Below are 13,437 nucleotides of genomic sequence, written 5' to 3' on the forward strand. Positions count from 1 at the left end.
AGACCTCTGCTTTATCCCTGTTAAAATGTTTGTGAAGGGATCATTTTTATATGAGTAAAACTAATTTGTGTATTGTGTTTCTCTTTAGTTGCTGTTCTTTTATGTTAGAAAGTGGAGATTTTTTAGAGAAATTGACAGTTGGCTTCATGCATGGATATTCTTGCAAACTGGGCAGAAAAGAACATTCCAAACACTAGTCAGTGTTGTGACAGTTGGGAATAGGAAGATTTTTTTCTAAGGGAAGTCATTAGCTTTGAATTCTTACAAAACCCCAGAAGCTAAACAAACGTATAAAACCCATGTTTTTGTTTTGCATACAAAACAAATTAGTGAACTAAATAGTTATTGTCACTCTTATCTTCACCTACAAAAGCAGAAAGTTAACATCCTCTTATCTGGAGGCTCCTGCTGCTTTGAGATTAGATGAGTAGGTCTGATGAACCCCAGCCCATTGCACAAGCCTGATGTATGGGCTCTGGAAAGCTGGAATCTCTGACTTTTAACCCTTTTCTTTCCACACCACCTCCCAGGTACCTTCTGGTGTTCACATGCCCTTTGCCAGCACTTGCAAAGTCCTGCATATCCCAACAACGCTGTGACAAGTGGACTCGTGTCCACCTCCTGGTAACTCATCCACCCTCAGGCTGCTCATTTGATGCTCAATCTTTTGGCTCTCTCTTGTAAAGCCTTGGCAGCTCTGAACCCACTGCACACCACCAGGCTCTGTTTCAATTCTCGGGGCTGTCACAGAGTTTGTGCCAGGCTGCTCCGTTTCACTCATGGTGCCACTGTCGGTGAAGTATGGAGAGCAGAGGAAGCTTCTGAAAGGGGTCACTGGAAGAACTTGGGAGTCAATTTAGTTAAGACAGGAGCTGTGATTCAGCATCCAATGTTTCTGTTAAAATCAGCGATTGTTCAACAGGTGGAGGAAAAAAAAATCCCGAGGAAGTATTTTCTGTTAAAACGGTTTCCGCATTCGCAGTGTAGTAACCTGAGGGCTTTAAAAGCACCTGACTGACAAGAGCTCTTTTCATCTTCAGCAGCCGGGTGAACCGCAGCTCAGGGGAGAGCCCGGGTAACGGGATTACCTGGCCTCGAGCTTGCGGGCAGCGGTGAACCGCGCTGAACCGGGCTGAACCAGGCTGCCCCGGAGCGTCGGGGGTTTACTTTTCGTCCAGTTTTGGGAGGGAGCGGCGCAGCCCCAAGGCAACGCAGCCACGCAGCATTCCCTTAGATTAAGAAACCAAAGCCGAGACCTCCCGCCTTGAAGGCGCCTCCGGCCTCGGAGGAAAAGCGGCCGCTCCGCCCCGCACCCTCCCCGTCCCGCCGCGCTGGCGGCCCCGCGGGTCCCGGGACATCACCCGTGGGGCGATCTCTGGGCTGCAGCCCCTCCTCTCGGGGCGGGGACGAGCCCCGTAAAATCCCGGAAAAGTCTACGCCCAGCTTCATAAAATCAGGAAAGTGTAGAGTTGGTTTCGTTTCTGTTTTTCCGGAGCAGCAGCAGCAAAGACGATGGCGGAGACTGCCCCGTCGTCGCTCCTGAGCTTTGGGGAGCTTGAGGAGGACTTGACTTGTGCCATCTGCCTCTGCCTCTTCAGCAACCCCGTGACGGTGCCGTGCGGGCACAACTTCTGCAGATCCTGCCTGGACCTCTCCTGGGCCGAGCTGTCGAGCAATTTCAGCTGCCCGCAGTGCCGAGCCACCTTCGCGACCCTCCCGCAGCTGCAGAAGAACACGGTGCTGTGCCGGGTGGTGGAGCAGCTCCGAGGCTACGGGGTCGAGGAGGATGAGGAGAAGGAGGAGGCGGCGGCTGCGGGGATGTGGGGAGGGGAGGAGGCTGCCCCCATCTGCGACAGCTGCCAGCAGGCCCCGGCCGTGCAGACCTGCCTGACCTGCACTGCTTCCTTCTGCTCCGAGCACCTGCAGCCGCATCGGGACAGCCCGGCCTTCCGCGACCACCAGCTCTGCCCGCCCCTGCGCGACCTGCAGCAGCGCAAGTGTCCGCAGCACAACAAGATCTTCGAGTTCTTCTGTAGCCAGCATAGCAGTTGCATCTGCTCCCTCTGTCTCCTCGGGCACAAGCTGTGTCACACCATCCCCCTAGAGCAGGCCAGAGCCAACGTCAATGTAAGTGGCTGGGGCAGGAGGGGGTGGTCACCTCTGCCCCGGGGCTGGAGCACCCTCCGAGGGGCACCCCAGAGCTCCCCTTCAATCCCCTGGAGCCCGCTGGGTCCCTGGGTGCTGTGGTCATGGGCTGTGGAGTGCCAGGGAGAGGCTGCACCAAGGTCACGCTTGGCTTTGGAAAACTCCGCTCAGGCAAATCTTCAAAGCCATTCCTTGTGTTTTCCTCTGCTCCAGATGGTGTGCTCAGAGGCTGGGAAGGTGTAGTGGTGGGGCTGCTGCCAGCTCTGGTTGGGCTGGGCTGGTGCAGGCTCATTCTGGCTCCCAGCCTGGCCCACTGCTCCCTGCACGGTGCTGGCTGCAAGGCCTGAAGCAGGCTGACTGAGGGGCTGTAGGCAGACATTGCCCTGTGTGCCTTCTTACAAAGCAAAGAATCATAAAAAGGAGCAAAGAATCATAAAAAGGAGCCAAGGGAGAGCTCTAGAACATAAGTAAAAGCCAGGAGCAGGTTCTCCACTGAGCAGAAGGAAGCCTGGTCTTAGTGTCTTGCAGCCCAACTGAAAATCAGAGGGTAGATGAGGAAAGCACAGGTGAGAAGTTTAGACAGCCAAGCTCATCTGTTTGGTGAGCATGTATACTGCTTATCCTACAGAGTTCTTCCTGCTCTATCCTGGATGCATCATGGACTAAAGGAATAAGTAATTCATATCCAAGCAATAAAGTTCTCAATTAAAATGGGAAGCATGAACAGTAGCATTAAGCTACTGCCCAAAGTCCAACATGAGAGCAAACCTCAAGTCTATTCTTAGCACTGGGACTGCTGTGCTCATGAGAGGGCTTGGTCTTTATCAAAAGTTGAGTCAACAAGGATCTTGTGCAAGTCAGGAGAGGTGGAGCTGCAGGGAGGGTGTCAGCTGCACAGGCCCACATTGTACAGCAGAGCACTTGTACATCCTGTAAGGCTTAAGGAGCAGTAGGTTTTTAATTGACAGTACTAAATGTTTATGGGGGTTATTTAAACTTTCTGTAAATATGATTCTTACTCCAGTAAGCCTGACCCAGCTGAGAGGAGACATGGCAACTGCTTCTCTGAAATACTTTTTGATCTCTTCTGTTGCAGTCTGTGCTGAAGAATAAGCTGGCAGAGCTGAATAAGCAGATAGAGAGAGCTGCTCAAGCCATGACCACTGTGAAAACAAACCAAAGCCAAGCTGCTGTAAGTGGGTTACTGTCCCAAATGCTGCCAGGTTGCTCAGCATATGCTGGCTGCTCTGTGTTGTTGATGCTTGTACTCTTGTGACAATAGCTGCAGTACTGAGATTGGCAGAAGACATTACTGAGAAGAGAAAACAGGCATTTTGGCAGAGCCAGGCAGCTCAGTGGGAGAGGGGAGTAACCCAGCTGCTGTACAAGGGCTTTATACCTGCATCTGCTGGCACACACAACCTGTAATGGGGCTCAAACCTATCCTCTGTTGCAGCAGAGTGCCCAAGCTGTCTGTGCAGCCCAAGCTACAGGACTGGTGAACTGTAATGGCTGCACCAGTGCAGAAAGTTGGGCTCCCTCTTCCCCATACACCACCACAACTAATCCTTGCTCTTAGCTGATGATTGGGGTTGGTGTTTGTGCTGATGACTGGGTCAGGTACCTCTCACTTGTACCTTCCTTTCTGAACTGAGCAGTGGAGACCAAGTTAACAGAAAATGTGCCAGGGTGATACTTCTGGACTCCTCTGGAACATTTCTGGGATAATCAAGAATAACTTTGTATTAACCATAAATGCCACATCTTAAGGCAGAAACACCCACAGCCATGCACGTGGGTTTGCAGTGTCCCACCTGGGGTGGCCCAGCCCTGTCCAGGTGCTGGCAGCAGCTGGATGGCACAGCTGCCTGGCCTCTGCCCAGCAGCCCCTGCAAAAGGGCTCTGCAGACCAAGAATTGTCTTGATTCCTTAGGAGTAAATGAGCTTTCTTTCCAAACTACACAGAAATACATAGCTTTTCTATTTCCCATTTCAAGTCATTGAAACCTAACTGTTCCTCAAAGGCTTGTTTTTTTTTTCTCTTGTAGTAATACTAAGCAGTACTTTGTCCACAAACTGTTCTTTTGTAAGCAGTGCCTATCTGTTCTTATCTGCTGCTCCAGGAGACAGCTTCCAGGAAGAAAGATTTGATCAGAAATGAGTTTTCAGAAATTAAAGCTTTGATTGAAGAAAGAGAAAAACAGGCCTTAAAAGTAGTTGCAGATGAAGAAAAAAGAGTTAACAATAAGTTTGACTTTACTTACGGTGTTCTGGGAAGTAAGAAGAATGAAATTCAGTCTCTCCAAGATCAGATTGAGATGGCACTGACTGAAGCTGATGACGTTCTGTTTCTGAAGGTAATATGTCCTTTAAATGCAAATCCAATTCTTTTGTGTTTCTAGAATGCAGGCTCACAGAAACCTGCTGTGGTAGTCCTGCTCCACTTTTGTTCAAAAGGTAATGCAGTAGCGTGCAAGAACCTGCTGTGAAAGGATGTACTGATAACAAAACCCAAGGTAAGAGTGCAAGCAGAGGGGCCAGCAGAGGGAGAGCCACCTCTGCAGGATGCTGTGATCTGGTGGATCTTCCTCACTGCTTCAGATAGCAGTTGAGAATTGATGCCATGTGGGTTACTGATGAAATTTTGCTGTGGGTGATGTCTGTAGCCTTTGCTCTCAGTAAAATTCCACTCTGAGATGAGTGTTCCCACCCCATTTAAAGGAACCTGGCTGTATTTTTCTGTCTGCTACACAAGGTGGTCTGCCTAAGATCTTCCATTTGTCATTACAGAGAGCAGCAGCACTGCAACGAACATCAACAAAAGATGTTTTTGTCCCTGTAATTGAAATGGATCAAAACATGATACAGTCCACTTTTCAGTCTGCTGTTAACCTTAAAGACACTGTGAAAACTTCAGTGACTCAGTGGAGGGAGAAGCTAGCAGAAGGTACTGTATCACTGACAGAACTGGTGCTTTCTGCTTTGTCTCAGAGTTCAAACAAAGGCTCTTCCCCATCTAATTTTTAAAAAATACTGTAGCAAATACAGTTGTTTAATATAAATCACACCATCCAAATTTTGCAGTCCTCTGTTTCCAGACAGAAAGGCAAAAGTCTGGGATAAACTAGCAGATGAAAATGTGCCAATGCCTCTTTACTCTTATGTATACTTGGATAAGCTGATGAGTGTCATGATACTACGCCCTTCTGGTACAGTTCACCCTTTATTCTGTACAGTAATTTGTATTTTTATTATGTAGCAGGGTTGGATGCAGTTAGGATGTGGATTTGAGGGGTGGCATAAAATACTTCAGCATGACAGGTCTGTGGTTACTCAACTGTAGAGATGTTGGTCATGTAAGTGCTGTAGAACAAAGCCTTACCAGGTGAAACACAAATATCCTCTGGACTGAGGTCTGCATCTTCTATGCAGTTTCCAGCTCTGCTGAGTATCACTTAAGTTCTATTCACATAACTGAAAAATAAGATTGAAAAATGTTCTTGGTCATGTATTACTCTTCCTGTCAATACAAACCATAATGTAAAATACCACTATTGCAGCAAGACTACCACCTGTGAAAAACATGACTGCCCCAGTGGCTGCTCTAAGGAAAATCCCTGGGAAAAAGGGTCCAGCACCAAGTAAGTACTAAAGAATATAAACTTCTGAGCTATGGTTTTGCCAGTAAGAATTCAAGCAGTTACCCAAGAGCTGTTTGCTTTACTGGTGATAAAGTGATTATCTGTAGTGAGCCCTTGGGCAGGGAGGGTGCTGGGGGCTATTTAATGGTGGATGCCTTGTGAGCTGTAAAGCAGCAAAATGCAGATACAATGGTGCACTGACCTTGTATGGGCTGCAGTAGCACATCTTGCCTCCAGCCCAAGACTGGGATGATGGAGACAGTCTTTGTGGCAGATTATACTGGCACCTTTCAGTGTTGTTTTGGCTGGATACTGCTATTAATGTGGCACTCACATTTGGAGTGTTCATCTTCAGCGTTCTCTTTTTAAAATAAATCCAAGTGTTAAGAAACTACTTCTGTTAACCTTATTTGTTTTAAATCAGTGGATTTGCCATCTCAGTAAAATTCAAAGTTCACTTTTTTTGTTCTTTTCTTTCTCCAGAGGAGCAAAAGAAACTTGCTAAAGCTGGTGAGTCCAATCTTTCAGCTTACTTCTAATTTTCATTGACTTCTCTTAAAATGGTAAGTTGATGGCCACTGCTGTTGGTGTATAGAGCAAAAATTCAACTCTTGCTCTGAGAAAGCTTTTACTAGTTGCTGTGAGAGGTTGCTCAGTGATTAACAGGATTTTGAAAACTTGGCAAAGCAGTGAGCAACCTGAGCTAATAGTGAAGTTAATCCTGCATGGAGCAGGGCTAAAGCAGATGACCTCCAGAGGTTCACTCCAACCTGAGGGGGATGGTGAACGTGCACTCACATGCAGGGTTTCTTACTCTTTTTGTTGTTGTTGTTGTTGACACAGCACCGACCACAGGAATGCCAAACACTCCATCTGCTGCTGCAACTAAAGAGCTGATTGACAGCTTCCTGAAGAAATCTAGAAGGGAGCTTTTGCAGTGTAAGACACCCAATGTTATTTTACTTAAAGATGAATTTTCTACACTCATTGCACTGGTTTATGTGCCCTCTGTAGTTACCAGACAAATATACTTTTGAGGTGGTTTAGTTAACTTAGTAGGTTTTCAACTGGTGGTTACAAATGGAGGAAATGTTTGGAGGAAAAGGGAGCAGGAGGTTTCTAAATGCTTCTTTCACCAGATCAATCAAATTCATCTTTGGTATTCATTTACAGAAGTAAATGAAGTTTTTTCAGTAGTGGCTTTGATTTCCCCCAGAATGACTGCAGTAGGGTGGCCTAGAAATGTGATGTAATCCACTGGATTTTTCTCTGAAATGAAATGCAGGCCTTTATGTGAGCCCATGATGGTTTGCTTGAGATGCTATAGGAGATGGCATACAGTATGGCATACCTCTCACTGCCAGATCAGGAATTCCCTTCTCCTGCCAGCATAGATTTGGGTGGTGAAGGAATCCTATGGGGATACAGGAAGGAAACTTGATCTCTATTTGCCTGCTTCATAACACAGAGCTGTACCTGAACCCAGCAGCTTTTACCATGGCCCTAAGAACTGCCTGCCCCGTGGAGGAGAGCAGAGCAGGGAGATAAACAAGCACCCAGGCAGGAGAGTATTATTAAAAGTGCTTTGCACTTCAGTATCTTCAAACTGTTCATGTCATTGCAGATGCTGCTGACATCACCCTGGACTACAACACAGCTCATAACAAAGTGGCTCTGTCTGAGAGATACACCAGGATGTCTGTCTCAGACACACCCCTGAATTATAACCACCACCCTAAGCGCTTCACTGATTGTCCCCAGGTGCTGGGGTTCCAGTGCTTCAAGAGAGGCATCCACTACTGGGAAGTGGAGCTGCAGCAGAACAGTTTCTGTGGGATTGGCATCTGCTACGGCAGCATGGAGCGGCACGGGCCGGAGAGCCGCCTGGGCAGGAACAGCAGCTCCTGGTGTATTGAGTGGTTTAATTCCAAAATATCATCCTGGCACAATGATGTTGAAAAGTGCTTACCCAATGTGAAGACGACCAAGATTGGTGTGCTGCTCCACTATGAGGGAGGGTTTGTGATTTTCATGGCTGTTGGGGAGAAGCATAACTTGATCTATAAATTCATAACCCAGTTCACTGAAGCCCTGTACCCTGCCTTCTGGTTATTTTCCAGTGGCACTGTTCTCTCTCTCTGCCAAATTCAGCAGCCTGATCTTGCATTTTAATGTAGTTTGACTGGGTACTCAGATGCAGATAATCAGTCCTGCAGCAACTCCTTATATATCTTAGTCTAAGAAGTCTCAAAGATTTACTGAGACAAAAATTACTATCTCTTCTAAGCAATTTGGGACATCTACTGATTCTTTGGTCTGAATTGCTTAAGCTTTTAGACAGCTATTTATCCTTCTCAAAGCAAAGTTTGTATGACAGCAATTGTTGAATCTGTTAAATATCTTCAGTAGCCTTCTGGGGTTTGCTGTAAAGGATGTCCAGAGTTAATTTTCTGGCCTGAATATGTTTCACAGGCAGCAACTCTTGAGAATGAAACAGGTAGAATTTCTTGACAAATTCATGTTTCAGGCTTAGAGGGAGGTCTCTGTGTTGCCTTTTTCTGTAGGATTTGCAATACGTGTTTCTCAATGAGATGTTCAGAATGAACTATTAAAGTCGTTAACTTCAGGTCTTATGACACCAAGTTATAAAAGCCAGTATGACAAATCTCATCAGAATGGAATTGCAGAGACTTCCAGAGTTGAGGGGTAAGAAACGGTGTCAATCACCAGGAAATAAATTACGTGGAGACTGATAATATGCCTGAGAGTTTTCAGGAAGACATCCTGTAAAGCAGTAGTGTGTGCCCTGGAATAATACAGTTTGTGGAATGAAGCAGTCTGTCTCATGTTCTGACCCAGAAGATGCTTCACATCCTCACACTGAAGGCTCTTCAGTGGTTTTTTGTGTGCTGAGGAATTCACAGGGTGCATTTTTGGCTTGCATAGGGAGCACAAGTGTGCTGTTCAGTTAAAACCTAGACAAAGTGCTTTAGAGACACTTGCAGGAATTCAGGCTTAGTGTCTCTATTTTTACTTGGTTTTTAGGCCCTCAGTACTTGTCAGGGATAGCCTAAGTCTGATACCAGGCTCCCATTTTGTTGGCCAGAACAGCATATGGAATCAAAGTAGCCCTAAAGTGTCACAGCTGTCTTTGGAGAAGTTTTCTGTCTCAAGGGTCTCAGCTTCCCAAAGCACAGTCAGCACTAAAGCTACCACAATAAGCAGAACACTTCAAAAGGTGCAGAAGGAGGATGTGTCCTGTCCGGAGCCAACCAGGAATGCAAACCCTTTTTTCCTGCCCTTGTTGGGAAAAGCAGTGAGGGACACGGGCAGCTTCCTCAGAGAAGCTCTCTTCCTTTAGCTGTAAGGCAGGGCTGCAGATCCACTCAGTGGGATGCTGACAGAGCACTTGGTCCCTGGTTTGTGGGGAAAAGAAGTGCTCTGGCAGTTTGTGCAGTGGAGGAAGTCCACATCTTCCTGACTTCAAAAGAGTGTCAATATTATCCTCTGAGTCTAAGGGCTGCTTTAGCCATAGTCTGAAGTGATACTCAAGCAAAGTAAGGAAGAGCTTATTCCACCACAGTGGACAAAGTTGGATTCTTGAAGTGTGACCCTGGTGTGTGACCAACACTTATCTAGCACTAAGGTGTTCTGGATTACCATATGCAGTGAAACAAACCTGGGCTCTATTCCTGATTATATCTTCTTTGCCTTTTGTGCTATGAATGACTAGAAATGACAGAACGGGTGTGTTAATTTGGGATGAAATGAGAAATGCATAATTTAATGGCAGTTATGTACTTCTGAAAGCTGTTATTTTGGTTACATTCAAATATCTGGGACATACTGAAACAGTGGGGTGACATAACATTTGAAAAAATATTAATTACAGCATGATAAATAATCATTCAAAAGCCTTTTCAGCATAACTGAAGTTACTTGGTGAGTAACTATTAATAATACTGTTTTTAAAGAAAGCATAGATGCAAGCATATATTTTCATTATACTTTTTAAAATACTATAAAGAAACCACTTCTGTAGTCTAGGAAAATAACTAATTCTGATGTTAGCAAAACTGTGAAAATCTGGAATGATTTGCATATTAATGTAGAAGAGAGTTAATGGAGAAACATTTACTGAAAATGCATTAATCGGTTTAAATTTCATCTTGAATGAAAAAGCAGTAGAATACTGCAGTTAGAAAAATCAATGCTTATATAGTTATAAATCTGATATAACTGGTATCAGCTGTGTAGTTCAGTATCTATCCTGTATGTTATTCCATGTAGGTGTGTCAGCTAAACATCTTTGTTGGGGCAGTAGACAGATTTTATGCCATCTATTTTATGTCTGTAACACTGTCAGAAGTTGACTGATCTTTTTAGCTGCAAAAAGAATGATTTGTGATACTCTGAAATCAATAAATATGCATGGTAATCCTTAACTAAATGTTTTGGTTTGTGCTTAAAGTTGAGACAAGCAGTAACAAAGGCAGAAATGAAGATGTGTACAGATAACAGGTCTGTCACTGCATAACTCACTGAGTTACATGAGAACTGGGCAAGAGAGAAAAGGGGAGTTGCAGAGGTTCTGGTATCCTCTGGACTGTAAATTTTGTCCTAAACCATCTCCTTCACCTGAGCTATGCACCCTTTCTCTGCAATGCTGCATCCTAGCTGAGGATGAGGGGAACATCCCATCCAGTAAACAAAACTGGAGACCTTTGGAGGCAAGCAGAACCATGGCCATCAGCTGGAGGAAGATGAACGACTCAGTATGAGCAATGGGATTGCTTAAAAAAGCCTTAGGCACACCCAGCACCTGCCCCCTCAGGCTACATCTGGAAGCAGCAATGGGTGGTGATTCCTAATATTATTCACTGAAATCCAACCAAGGGGCTTGTGCTTTGCAAGCTGCTGCCTCCCCGTGTGCCAGGGGAAAGCAGCTGAACAGGGAGCTGCTGAGAAGCTCAACAGACTTCCAGATTACCCAAAACAAAGGCACCCCCAAAAAAAGCAACTTTTCCACTTAAAGTTCTCCAAGTGAGTTAGGCTGGTTAAAATTTTGGGGAATAAACTTCCTGAAGAGTTTCCAGAGAGTTAGACAGGGGCATTACTTGACCAGTGTGGGAGGTAGTACAAAAACTAGAAAAAAAACCCCTAACATCCTCATCTTCACTTAACTACTTGTTTCTGGGATTAAGAGCTCAGCTAGATCTGCCAGTTTGGCTGCAGTTTCAAAAGACAAACAGATACTTTGAGTCTGTGCATGTGACTGTGACTATAGCCTGGGTATTGAGCAGGTACCAAAACTCCAGAGAAGTCCACATACTCATACAAGGTCTATTTTCTTACCTGTTAATGTAATTTCCTCTCCACTTAACATTGTGATCACTTTTTCACAGCAAAAGGAACAACAGGCTTGAGCTCCAAATAGTATTCCCTGTGTGAAATATATGTGAAAATATTTATCAGAATGTTTCCTAATACTTGTTTCTCTTCCTAAAATAAAACTGCATTTAGCAGTGTGGTTAACAGACTGTCTCTAGACCCAGTTCTCTGACTCCTTCCAATCTCTTTCCCCCTTCCCCTCCCAATTGAGTGGCTGCTACTCCTCAAATAATCAATGTCAGTTAAAAACATGTCACGGTGTGGTCATTGTATGACTCCTATTCAGAGTTCATGTCATTTAGACTTTCATTGGCAGCTATTTTGTCCCATTAAAAAGTTCAAGACAGCAATTTGTGAATCTTGCTCAGTCAAGTAGAACTGTGAAAAAAAGGAGTTATTTCAAAAGTCAATTAATTGTGGTCTGTCAGAGTCCTCCTCATTCAGGTTTTTTTCCAGGCCTTGTCATGGGCTCACATCTGTCAGCCCTGTGTTTCCCAGGCTGCTATCAGATGCCGTTACATTGGAAATAATGGGTTTATTCACACCATTTATTGGACTTTGTGTGGCAGACACATTTGTATATCATTTTACGGTGTAACAATTCCATTTACATAAAATATAGGCAATTATGTGAGTCCAGCCAAAGCACTAAGGGAGGGTGGGAGGAGCCACCATTACAATAATAAAAGCTAATTGAAAAGAGGCAGATAATTTAGGTGAAAATACCATCGCGGGCAATTCTTGATCCTAAATTACTTCAACAGAACTTTAAGGAGTCAAGTTAGCTGTATCTTTTCTGTGTTTGTATTAAACTTCATGGTTTTCAATGTAAGAAAATAGTTTGTACTTTTTGTAGCACCTACATTCCGTTTTAAAGATCATGTAGTTCCTGGTAGACAAAGGAAAACTTTTCTGGCTTTAGGGTAAGCTTTCCTTTCAGTTTAGAAGCAGTATCTGTCTGTGAAAGAACACTGTGTTTAGCAAGCCTGGTTCTGCAAACCCTACTTTTATTTTCCTGACTGCAATGAGGTTATATGTGTATGGTTCCATTTATACAAAATAGAAAACAAAGTTTTAGATCAATTTATCAGCAACATTTTCCAGTGACTTGCAACAGTTTCTCTTTTGGAGCCTATCTCTTTCCTGTAATCTCCTAGGATTCCAGTCAAGCATTCATTTTGCATGAAACTGATACTCCAGCAGTCTGGCTACCCTGAATCTTGGCACTGATAAGTAAGGAGTGACAATTTTGCTGAAACCTCTCAATTTCCCCATGTAGAGAGCTGTGTCCTGAGGTAGCAGTAGGTCTGAGGGCACACCTGCAGCCCCTCTATTGCCTGTCACCCCCCAGTTCATTTCAGGGACTTGTGTACAGGTGACAACAAGAGCTTTGTTTTAACTAGTGTGACAGTTTTTCCCTAGTGATAGAGCAATGGCTTTCTCAAACATCACCAGGATTATATCCCAAGACAAAATTATAAATACACCAAGTATGACTATTAATTACAGGAGCATGAATGACACATCTCAAACTGCTGCAGTGTACTGAAACCAAACTCATCCTTTTGAAATTAAGAAAAGCATTTAGAAAAACGAAATATTTTGACTCTCCATGAACATTTTGAAAGCCTTGCTAGACTTCTACAGAATGGGATCAAGATCATTAAAAAGGGAGAAAAGATGGACTCTTGGTCAACGACAGAAAAATAAAGAAAAAAAAAATTCCTCTTCCCATACTGCATACAAATCTCAGTGCAGAATGTGCTCCTAGGAGAGGTGTTAAGCCATGGGCTTTCTTGCTGGCAGAGAAGATAAAAGGTGCTTGAATCAGCAGCAAAACTCAGCATTAAACCCCTGATTTTGAGACTTCCCAGGCAGCTCCTGTGCCTTCCTGCTGGAACTCTCAAGGTTGGTGAAAGCCATGGCTGTGCCATTTCATACTGTGACATAAGACTTATTGTCCTACTTTGTTACATCAACAGGGTTCTTAACCCTTTTTATCCTTTTGCTTGGACAAAAGTTCAGCTTACATTTCAACGAAAGATACTGGAATGTTTACCTTAAAAACAGAACTGGAGAGAGGGAGTGAATGAGTCAAACCTCTAACAAAGGGAACAAGCTGCTAGTCATGTAATTAATTTCCTACAAAATGAGGTGTTGAAAATTCAGTGCATTTCAAAAGTGCACAGAAAAGACAAGGTAGACATGAGGAAAACACCAGCTGTGTTCAAACAGGGCCAAATCCCCACTGGTGTAAGCA

General features: G+C 44.5%; 1 protein-coding gene across 1 annotated transcript; it reads left to right on the top strand.

Moving 5' to 3' along the window:
* Nucleotides 1-1,030: 1,030 nt before the first annotated feature.
* On the top strand, nucleotides 1,031-10,236 carry TRIM25 (tripartite motif containing 25). Its single transcript, XM_071763807.1, has 8 exons — nucleotides 1,031-2,127; nucleotides 3,242-3,337; nucleotides 4,269-4,502; nucleotides 4,936-5,092; nucleotides 5,706-5,786; nucleotides 6,270-6,296; nucleotides 6,630-6,725; nucleotides 7,411-10,236. Exons 1-8 carry the CDS (start codon nucleotides 1,513-1,515, stop codon nucleotides 7,956-7,958), a joined length of 1,854 nt encoding a protein of 617 aa, XP_071619908.1. The 5' UTR covers nucleotides 1,031-1,512; the 3' UTR covers nucleotides 7,959-10,236.
* Nucleotides 10,237-13,437: the final 3,201 nt, after the last annotated feature.

The sequence above is a fragment of the Heliangelus exortis genome, chromosome 20 (genome assembly GCF_036169615.1).
Source record: "Heliangelus exortis chromosome 20, bHelExo1.hap1, whole genome shotgun sequence".
NCBI lineage: Eukaryota > Metazoa > Chordata > Aves > Apodiformes > Trochilidae > Heliangelus > Heliangelus exortis.